General features: G+C 30.1%; 2 protein-coding genes across 4 annotated transcripts in view; one reads left to right on the plus strand and one right to left on the minus strand.

Annotated features, from left to right (window-relative positions):
• The window catches only part of LOC113522653 (serine/threonine-protein phosphatase 2A regulatory subunit B'' subunit delta-like), a 175,953-nt gene that overhangs the window by 89,890 nt on the left and 73,900 nt on the right, over nt 1–12,163 (plus strand). The window lies entirely within an intron of this gene.
• On the minus strand, nt 4,892–6,114 carry LOC128201245 (uncharacterized). Its single transcript, XM_052897637.1, has 2 exons — nt 5,941–6,114; nt 4,892–5,852 (listed from the first exon to the last, which is right to left on the minus strand). The coding sequence occupies exons 1-2, from the start codon at nt 5,989–5,991 to the stop codon at nt 4,914–4,916; spliced, it is 990 nt and encodes a 329-aa protein (XP_052753597.1). The 5' UTR covers nt 5,992–6,114; the 3' UTR covers nt 4,892–4,913.

Here is a 12,163-nt window from a genome sequence, read left to right on the forward strand (position 1 = left end):
ATATGCAATAAGTTCAAATAATCTCTGAAGAAATTAGGTGTTTATATTGTAACCCAAATGTAAAAATGGTGGTCGAAAGTAATTGAAGAGATTGGGCTGACCTTTTAAATGAGTCTATAAACTTTATTAACAAAGACCATTCCGTATTTGAAGTACAGGATTATGAAATTAACATTTTAGCTTTCTCGTTTATAAACAAAAAAAAATACTTACATATATCTGTGATTATTTCTGTGTTACATATATACATATATACAAAGATTTTAACGTAGTAGCTTATGTAATAAATAACATATTTAGGGACAGAGCAAATGTTTTTGAGTTATATAGAAAAATGTACAGGAAATAAAAGAAAAGTAACAAAATTTATTATTATAGATATCTATTTAATGTTTCTTAATCATCTAATATTTCTTTTTCATGCTCAAGCAAATAACATTGTGACGACAAGTGCGCGAGTATTATTACTACAGCAAGAAATGATTTAGGGATACCAAAGTATTATACACTGATACTCAAGACAGGTGATATCAAGTTAATTAGTTATTATCTACCAGTCCGTCCAGTCTTCATATTAATTTTAATATAATTCATACTTTAATAAAATAATAATCTTCATGAAAATAGAAAAATATTAAAATAAGACAAGCTAACTTCTTCTTTATCTTATTTGATAAATTAGGCAATTACTTGTTTACATCGGATCTATACTGCTATTACCGTTGTGCCCATATAGTGCTATCAATCTATTATTATAATAAATGTGAAAATTTATATTATAAGACCATTTATTAATGGCATTTCATTGGATCTTAATACATATTTTTATAATAATTTACATAAGCAAAGATTACAGCGTGTTAGGTAATTTATAACTGGTATAATGAATGTTTGTTACTCGAATATGTCAGTTAAACAGATGGAAATAACATTTTGTGAATGATAGAGGATTTATATCCTAGATATAACACTTTTTATCGTGCTTCATAAAAGATGAAAGTAAAGTCTCAGATTACTATGTTATGTTACGTTTGAATTATTCATGCCCTAAACTAGTTCAAAATTTTACCATACTTTTCTCTTTTTACATTATACTCGTAGTATTTACCTATATGTTATTAAAAAAACCATGATAACTTACCTTAAAACTTAAAAATTATGTCACAATTATACATAGATAAACAGGCAATGCTGTCATTGTTATTCAATTAATCTACTTCATTTACAAGTAGATTTAATCAATAACATTTCATCAATAACATAGTCTAACATTGTAATTTGATTTATATGTTGGGATTGCATAAAGGCTATTTATCTAATCTGACTATTACCTATTAAATCATTTTGTATATGAATAAATACATTAAACATAGTAACCTATAAATGTTTACTCGGTAGAATATAAACGTGAAAGTATGTTTGATACCTTAGTGTTTGTTCATACAGATCGACCCGGAGAGCAGAGCAGCGGGTCTACCATGAAATGAAATTCCGAAATTTCAGACTCAATTTCGTGTTTTTGTTTATACTAAAATCGGATTAATAAATGAAGTTTAACATTTCGTTCGTCATACATCCTATCATAAAAGTCCAAAGGAACAATATTTTAACATTTTTATTATTTCCAAACGGTACATGCCGTATGTAATTTTATGTAATTATGTAATTTTAACATCAAATTTGTGTTTCGTTTGGCTCCGAAATTTCAGAAAACATTTCATGGTAGGTCCTCTGATTTTGATTGTGTTTATAACAGTTTTAAGATCATTAAAATAAGGATTATATTTATTTACGTCTCGCTTTTTTTATTAAATAAGAATGCTCGAACGTCGACAAAATAAGTGTAAAAATAAACTTTATTTCAATAATTTACAATTCTATTTTAAACGCGATCAAAATTTGCTCAGCCGGCCAGTGTGAACGGACAATAATCCGTTTTATCATAGCCTATTAATAAGTATATATCAGTAGAGGAGTCGCGTGCACAGCTAGTAAATATATTAAATTTCATTCAGATCATTAGAGTAAAGGCATCTCAAAAATATTATATTTAAGATGTTAAAAAAAAAGTCTAAGAATTCTTCGGCATGTTTGATAGCAAATATCTTTAGCTTAAAAATAAATGCATAATTTGTTTGTAGTATGTAGTAGTTTGTAGGTATGCACCGTTTTCAATAGCGCATTTCAATCTGTGATTGTATGTCCAATTTTTACAGATATTTTCGTTGGCTGTGACGCTTATGACACAGCAAGATGAGAATACAAAGAACGTATCTTGCTTGTTTTGAATCGGTGAATCGGTGCAATTAATGTCATGAATGAGTACCTATCTATGGTAGACAACATAACGTAGTGAAGGTCGTATACGTATATTATATACTGATTGTGATAAACATACAAAAGATAATAAGTAGATACTAGAAGGCACATGAAATATTATTATTGTCTCATCCTAGTCTAAGGTCATGTTTTTAACGTAGAAAACAATAAGGCAATAAAAATCGCATTTACATACATCATGGGTATGTATGAATACAAGGTTAAACGGGTTTTATGTAAAAAATAAAAAAAATATATGACGGTAATATCAGCCAGAAATTAAAGTAGTGAGACATTGTATATTTTTAATTTAAAAAATTGTTTAATTTCTATGCAGATATAATATAAGATCTACGCTTTACCATTATATCTATTATACCTAATTACGATGTAAAGATATTTTGATACTGATGATTTTTTTTTATTTTACTAGGGTTGTCAATTGATATACTCATATTAAAATAAATAAGTAATAGACAGCAGGTACTATCCTTAATTTCTAATCATAAACAATTGTATAGACTTAAAAGCGTTCACAACTTTAGCTTACTCGTATTAAAGTATAGCAACGTTTATTTATTTATTCATTCATCATTTATCCATTCTTTCATTCAATTTATAATTTATTTATTTATGTAACACTTTATTGCACCAGTATTACAGGGATTGTTAAATGATTTTTATTAAGCATAGTGTATTAAATAATTAATACATTTATCATTTATTTATTTATGTAACATTTTACTGTACTAATATTACAGGGCTTGTTGAATGATTTTCATTAAGCATAGTATAGTGCAAAATGCGGTCTTATTGCTAAGCAATCTCTTCCAGACAACCTTTGCGTAGAAAGAATTAATTAACGTTGCAATTATCTATCAATTTTCAAAAACAATTGAACATTGTTTCTGATTAATTATTTAAAAAGTTCTAGCGAACTTAAACATTAATCATGCAGTGGTATTCTAAAGAGAGTAAACTGTCACAAAAAATTTGGATTTTTATAATACAAATGTATTTAAAAAATTGCAAAGCAAAATATTATTATTATTCTATAATTAATATTTTAGTTCGCTAGCTGATCACTTTTTAAATAATCGGTTAGAACCATTAAACAATGCTTTATTGTTTTTTTTAAAAAAATTCGACGTTGACCACTCTTAAAATTAGAAAAAAGTATTTGACGTAGAACAAGGCATGGATGAACTTCCGCGATTACGAAATTCCGTGTCAAGTCTAGACGTCATATTTTTACAAAAGTATGTAGGAAGATTTAAGCACGTTTGACGTAGTTGTCGTAACGACGCTCTATTTTCAATCCCCGACGCAAAATGAGGGGTGTTATAAGTTTGACGTGTCTGTGTGTATGTCTGTGGCATCGTAGTTTCTAAACGAATGGATCGATTATAATACATTTATTTGTTTAAAAGCAGACATAATCAAGATGGTTCTTAGCTACAATTTATCAAAATTTGTTCAGGCGTTTCGACATCAGCTTTTTATCTTTATTTAGAATGGAGAAAGGCTTAGACTTATCCTGATCAATCAACATATCTCGATTATGTAAACGAAGTCTCAGGTAAAACCTGGTATCTTATTACACTTATGTATAGGTATTAACTCATTCTATGTAATTTTGAAAATTCATGTCTCTAGGCACAGCAGTTTCGTCTTATGCTTAGGTCAATCACTAAGTTTCTCTTTTTATTTATATATATGTTAATAGATATTATTATCATATCAGCCCTCTACTGACCACTGTTAAACGTAGGCCTTTTTCAAAAGGGGGTTTTGCCAGTAGTTACCACATTTAGCAGGCGGATTGGCAACCGCAGTTAGGCCTTGGTGATGCTCTAAGAAAGACGCTGCTGCCCATCCCTCGACCATTAAGTTCCCTTAGTAGTCTCTTATGACATGATTCGACTATACGAAAGGAAGAGGCCGCCTATTCTATGACTGGACCACACAACCAATTAATAGATATATGAATATACTATTGATATACCCAAAGAGGGTTGACATCAGGTAGGCGGCCGGTCGTAAAACTATAAGCCAAATCCTTTGGTAATGTGGATAAAACCATATTACGCTGACCCCAAATAATAATTGGGATAAGGCTAGGAAGATGATGATGAGTATTCTATTGTATAATCATATATTTATTTATAGACATTTCTTTTATATTTTCTCCTATTGAACTTAATTGACAGTAATTGTTTAACTGCGAGAAGTTACGTAGAGATATCGGGATTTTCGTCCGAGTCAATTAAGGACACGAACTTTCTTGAATGTGAGTTAGCTGTCTAGTTATAATTAGGCGAATCCCATTTGTGTGTAGGTTGATATTATTTAATTAATTTCTTCATCATTTTTCTATATAGAAATATGAAGTATGTACGATTATAAGACATATAAGAAGTACTCATTTCTTCAAAAAGGAAAAGTTTCTCAATATGTCTATTGGAATAATATAGACGTAGAAATAAAAAACAAAATATTCTTCACTTAGATATTATTTATTTTTTTATTAATAAAGAAACGAAGTAAAAAACAGACATAAAATTAGATTAAATTTAATTAATAAAAAGTTAAATTTAGTTACTATTATCAAGATATGGTATTGGATATGGAATGGGAATATACCTGCCATTGTTACAACAACAACAATCTTCGACGTATCCTTTATTTAACATTGCGATTAATATTACCGGAAGCCAATCCTTAAATCTAGACCTTGAAGTTTCAATAATAATAGGTGGAGCTGGAATGAATTGTGATATAGGAGGTGGTTTAAGATAACTATATGGATATGTAGTCATATAAGCTTCTGGTCCTGTTGGTAACATATGTCTTGGAGCTTGTACATTTGGCACGGAAACATTGATACGTAAATGGACAGGATAAGGTAGAACATAATCATTTGAAATCCCACTAATTATATCAGTAAAATTTGTTATTCCTAATGATTCTGTAATATATTCTCTATTCGTAATTGTATGAAGAGAATTTATACTAGAAGGCGCAGCGACTTCTGCGTCATTGACATCGAAGTAGCATGAATTTACAGATTGTTGTGATAAATCCAAATTTTGTGGTTGAATATCATTGATAGTAAATGGATTATATGAAGTTACTGTTAATGGAACAGTCTGGGTATAGCTTGGAATAAAATTGGATGGAGTAGTTGACGCCGGTATTGCCATATTCGTTGGCTTTTGTAACGATAACATATCGTTACATGAAGTTATTGGTTCCGCTGTATTAGGAGATGCTGTCTCTAACACCGGTGCTTCAGAAGGTAGAAAATTTTCTTCTGTGGAGCCAATTACATTTAGCAAACTTTCCGGTATTACTGTCTGCAAAGCAGGAAGAATATCTGGCAATACACCTTTTGCTGCTGCTAATGTTAGCAATGATTGCATAAGCTTAGGTGTAGGTGATCCTGCATTGGTGTCAGAGCATATATTTAAAGAGGAAGTCTGTGTTGAAATAACTTCATTTGTTGGTGGCTTTTGACAGAGCACGCATATGACCTAAATAAAAATTATTACATTAAAAATATTGATTATAATATAACAATTTTGTTATTTAACGTAAGAAATAACTTTAAAATTAACTTACGTATAATAATAAAAATATAACAATGATTAGTGACCGACTGGGAGGCTCCATAACGTAGAATTATTTAACACCTATGACTTTACTTAATATACATGTAATTGATATGATATTTCACAGGAATTTAATCAAATAAAAAAATTGCAAAATTTGTTATAGACGCTTGAAATCAAGTTACGAAATAATAATTACAAAAATTACTTAAATGTACTCGTATGTAATATACAACATCACTTACCTGTATAATTGTCTATATGTAAATAAGAGGTATAATAAATATAAATATTATAAAAGTTAAACCGAATCCAATTACTAATTATATTCTGCTACTTTGTTTGCAAAATATACTTTATTTGTTAATCTGGTATAATTATACATAGTTAGTTTGTGATATTTCATTAAAATCCGTCGAGTAATATCTTTAAATCTTTATTTTTTTATATTAAAGAAAGGAATAAGTGAAATAATAGTATTTAAAATTATTTATAACCTAGATTTTTTTACAATTTTATGATACCCTATTAACATTATTCAACTTTATTTTGAAACATAAAATATTTTACTAATTGGATGTTATAATTAAATTTCGCAATTAATCTTTAGACAGTCAATATAATATTACACAATTACCAATAAATATTATAACAAATTTTGTGTATAGATAATTGTAGTAACTTAATATTAATTTAACAGAAAATTAATTTTACTCATCGAATAATTGTTTAGTTTCTAATTATTTTGTTTCTTTGTTACAGGTGAGCTTAGGAACAGCTGTTGTGATACAAATTAGGTAATATTGTTGGTGTGTACTTTGTAATTAATTAAATTACAGAAATTGATAATAGAAACCAATTATCAGTTTCTGTCGCAAATGTTTAATTGTATATTGTAGAGTGTTTTGTATTATACAAGCCCGCACGTTCTTTGCATGGATATACTAATAAAGAAAATGATATCAAACGTTCCCTTTACAGTACGACTATGAAATGAAAATAAAGTAAGAAAGTAAACAACTGAGCATTAGGCTGTTAATTCTGTCACTATTTTTTTTTTTTACATTTCCTTACACCGAATCCGCACTGTCTATAATACCGGTCTCGATTCGGTCTTAGTACGATCTCGGTCTGGTATAATATTATTATTACGTAAGAAATAATGTGTGTATAATACTATAAGTCCAGTGCCGTTCCGTTCCAGTCACGATCAAACTCGAACTATTTCTACTGATCATACCGAGAACGGATCGAGAGCGAACCGAGATCGGTGTTATAGTGTGGAATAGAACTTACTGTCTTCTGTGTCACTCACTTTTTTGACAAATAGAGATTTTTTACACAATTTTTTCTCTTTTTCGTACAATTTTCAAACATTTAATACAAACCTTGTTCTTATAATTACAAATATGTACAGTACAAAAAAAATAGCCAATTGGTTGATTGAAGTGATGCGGTTACATACATTTGGCAATTGATTTTTGTTTGTATATTTTATTTTATCTTATTTTATCTTTATTTGGTCTCCTAGCAATTGTTACACTGATAAGATTTAGTATTAAAATTACTGTCTATTTATACTTAGTGTACAATCATTTTAAAGGAAACACAGCATGCTAATTAACAAAAACAATAATATAGTATAACAATCTCTTGAGTATTTGACATTGGTATAGTTTTTTAGATTCAATAGATGATTGCTTCACATAAGTTTTTTGGCTATTTAAATTAACTGCAATGCTTTCCTATAGAAATCCCCTTTTGTATCGAAGTGAATATCCAAGTGTTGCTTGCAATCATTCAACAACTTGCAAAGACGTGGTACAGTGGAGTTGGCACCAAGAACGGAACGGCACGGACATTAGACTGATGTAACTACGGGGATAGTGTACGGGGAATCGAAACATTCATTTATATAGATATGTATAGATTCATTGTTTCCTTTAAACATTTTTATACAATACAGTGAGATTTATTGAGTGAGGCAACACCTGTTTTTCCATAAAAAAACAACAATCAGTAAACTTGACAATGAGCTTTTACCAAAAAAGTTTTTATGACAAAAAAAATCACCGTAGGTGGTTCTTCTGGTATTCAATGAGACCATTCGTATTTCGTATGGTGATATTATCCGAATTTGTAGACTTGAAATTCGCGTAAAACTAGTAATTGTCCAATAAATTAAGTTTATCTCGGATAGCATCAAGAAATTATACATACATATGATGAAAATTTACAAACAATGGATTTTTTTTTAATTTTAAATTTTTTTGAAATGGACATTCACTGTCCAATTTTGTCGTGATCATGTGCCCTCCATGGCGCACTGGGAAGATACTTGCTTTATTCAAGCAAGGTCCTGTTTTCGATTCTCAGTGGTTCCAATTTAGGAAACAATATTTTGTAATTGAGTAGGATATGAAATATAATTAAGCTGTGCCCCAGTTGTTTCTTGTTTCTCATAACACATCTCAGGGTGAGTTAGGTGGTAGATGAGATCGTACAGCATTTATTTATATCAGCTTTTACTCGCGAGTTAGTCTGCGTAATTGGGAGATGCGTTAACGGTATACGCTGGCGGGGCACCAGTGAGGGATGATATGTAAGATTGAAAAGGTAGGTCAGTTAGCACATCGTGGCGAATACACCTATAATTCAGCACAATGATTTCAGGTCGACCAGACAGGGTGTATTACTAGCAATGGAACTGGTAGTCCGATAATACGAACAGTCTCTTCCTCCCAGGTCATTTTGTTTTATTGTGGCACACAAAACAGTCAGCGTTACTTTTCTTATCTACTTCGCATTTTTTTTCTCTTTTTATGTATGTTTGTTATTGTTTGTCTGCTGTAGGTAGATACAAATCAAGTCATTGTCTATCTATTACATCATCTTATAACTTATACTTATGAAAATAAATGTATGTTGGTTTGTTTGCTACTCATCTTTCGGCTCTCAAACTATTTGGCATAAAGAAGAACATGGGCTCATATTGTGCTCATAATAATAAATAATAATAATGGATCGTTTGAAATATACTCGTAAATAAAACAAAATCAAAAATGGGCTTGTATTAATATTTTTGACAGCAACGATCGATTTATTATAATGTAGTTTGAGTTTAGGGTATATTTTGGGAGTCATCATTGCTTAACGGAAATGGGTTTCCGGGACGGAACTACTTTTTATAGCCCCTAGTGAGTTTTGCTCTATATAATATAGAATAGCGACCCATTCTATCTTCATGATCACATCTATTTTCATATTTCTAAATTCATTTTTTGGCAATTAATTCTAAAATTTTTATGCCGTCAAGAACTTATATTCCATGGATGATAGATTTAATCATCGTTTTATCTATCAAAGTTGTTATAATGAACACGCTTGCACATTTTGATAAAGATATCGATTACTTACATATGTACTTACTTCCTTATCAAGCAGCAATTTCTTCTTTTAAATTTAAACATTGTAATTTAGTGATAAAAATATATTATGAAATTAGTGAATAGCAAAATATAATTGCATATAACTTAGGAAGAAGATAAATTTTTAAACAGACATACGTTTTTGTTACTGTGCGCAAGAGAATGAACAAGACGCTGCTATAGTAATGTACTGACTCGACTTTTGTTCGAGTATTTTAGTAGTCACTAAAAAAATTTATCGAACCTTGATTCGAGTCTGAAGACTCGAACAGGTACTCAAGTATTCATATGGGTATTCAAGTATTTCATACTCTAGTACTTTTTCCGACTAATTTCGGAAATTTACTTTTATGAAGATAATAAATACTCAGTAATTTTATTTTTCCTTTGATAATGAAAGAAAATATTAAAAAAATGTTGAAATATAAATATATATAAACTTATGATAAAAACACAAGTTGTACTCGAGTATCGTAAATATTCGAAATCTGTATTCGAATAGCATGTATCTGAGTTTAGTACCTATATTGAGTATCTGAGTACATGTACCTATTAGGTATTCGTATCAATACCTACTCGAGTCAGCCTGATTCGGCACTTTACTACGCCGCCCGTTGTTGACCTGTTTTATCTCATGAATGCATAAACGATAACGTATCTATCTATAGATTCATTAGCCACTCGTCTAAAGGAAATTGGACGAAACGATTATGCATTCTCGCAATAAATCGAATTTTGATTACAAATAACAACAGCATATTATAAAACAATCTTTTAATTTAATAACAATATAAAATACTGTTTCTTTGTTTGGCAAGTACTAATTATAAGGACCTTTAGGTTGTCTTTCATAAAATAAAAAAGAAAAAGTTCAACTACAGATAATACGAATTCGTGATGTCAATATTCTTAAAGATACTTTTTTCAATATCTAAACAAACGCTCGTAATGGTTGTTAGCTTACATTTTCCAGTGTTTGCAACCGCTTGTGGAGTATCTAGCAAGTGGGGTGAATTGTTTGTTAATACATAACAATATTGTTGATATCATCTAACATCTGAGCAGGCTTCTCGAACCCTTGTAAATAAGTTATCGGCGGGTATATCATAACGGCTTGATTGATGTCACTTTCCTGTTAAGTAAATTATTCCTAAGTGGGCCCTGCTGGTGTGTATGGCTGTAATTATAATACCCTAATAAACTAAGAACAATTATTTACTTACTTTGATAATAATTTGAATAAAGAATTAATCCAAATGATGGCGGTAAGCTTATCCCCTGCCACAGTGGATTTTATTGTTCTAGGGAGTGCGGTTAGCCTTGGATTGTTCCAGAAGGTTAAAATGAGGGCTTGCATTCAAGGATCCGTATCCATTGCTCGAGTATGGAATTTCATCAGTATATAAGCGCTGTCTTTTTTTACTTTTATTCATTGTCGTGAGTCTCCTTCCTTAATCCAAGCATTTTTATTATTTGAGATAATGATAAAATACGTGTCTCGTATAAATCTAAAATATACAAACAATCTCGTGAACAGTAGTTGATATACATAATTGTAAAGTTAAATAAGATGAACGTCGAACGATATAGGATGTTACACTTGGCATATTTCAGTTTGCACTTGAATAATGCTCTAAGAAAGCCTTATAAAAATGTAAAGCCAACTGGAATTAAAAGTATTAGTAAGGTAACTAATTGCGATCGTCGAATTATGACCCAATTGTAACAGATGCAAATGCTGGGTGGTAGAGAAGGTCCTTTCTATATAAAATGAGGTTTTTTGCATTTGCTTTTCTCTCATCTCTTTGAAGAAAAATGATAAAACCCCAGTTCCGTTTACGTAAGATCCAATCGTGAAGTTTGCTACAATAAAATTTATGTATTTTACTTTATTTACTTGTTTTAATGAAAATAAGTGGAAAATATAAAATAACAACTTTTATAGCAGAGAATATAAAATTTATTAATTTTATGTTCCACCAACTATTTTCATAATATTACCACTGAATACCCCCCCCCCCCCCCACCAGCTCCTCGTTTTCCTTATTAATGAAATTTGGTGAAATTTACTAGATCCCCCACTTTATGTTTACGTAATTAATGGACGCCCCCTAGTAAAACGTAATTATTTAATCTGTGTGGAACAGCTGTGCAGTGTATACTGGGCCATGTAGTAATGAACGGTAATGAATTGGGCGTGGGTATTGTTGCATAACTGCTCAGGGATTTTAACGTTCATTGACTCGGTTTCATAGTGCTGTTCTTGCACTTTCGACTTCATTCAATTCTGTTTTATACTTACACATAGAAGTAGGTACGTAATAAGTAATAGATTCAAAATACGTCTTTTTCGATTATGTACTGATATAAATGATACTTATACTCCTTTTAATGATATCTTAACTCATTAATATAGTAAAAGAGTTATAAATAGTTAAAACAGTTTAAATAGTTCCAAATTTATACTATTGACTATACGTATACATTCTGTTTTTGTTTCTTCATTTATATTACAAAGATGTCAGACAAGAATATGGTCCAGCAGAACGTATATAAAGAGTAGAGTTTCTATTGGGTTAGTTATGCAAAGAATGATATGGTGTTATCCTCGTATGCTATAATTGAATACCATTTAATATTTACTATTCTTAAATAAATATTTTTTTTATTTGTCGTTGTTCTAATTCAATTGCTGAATTCAATTGCTAATTCAATGGCTGCACTTATTTAACAATTTTTTTTGTGTTTGTAATTATCAGGACAGTTTACGTGGGTGGGCATACAAAAACGGTTGAAAATCTAGAT

This window comes from Galleria mellonella, unplaced genomic scaffold (genome assembly GCF_026898425.1).
Source record: "Galleria mellonella isolate WM207_F2 unplaced genomic scaffold, CSIRO_AGI_GalMel_v1 utg38, whole genome shotgun sequence".
Lineage (NCBI taxonomy): Eukaryota > Metazoa > Arthropoda > Insecta > Lepidoptera > Pyralidae > Galleria > Galleria mellonella.

What these genes read in the sequence shown, in the direction of transcription:
- LOC128201245 (XM_052897637.1), bottom strand. Translation starts at nt 5,991, where the DNA reads ATGGAGCCTCCCAGTCGGTCACTAATCATTGTTATATTTTTATTATTA. An exon ending in TTATATTTTTATTATTATAC is followed by an intron (nt 5,853 to 5,940) that starts GTAAGTTAATTT and finishes ATTTTTATTTAG; the next exon opens with GTCATATGCGTGCTCTGTCA.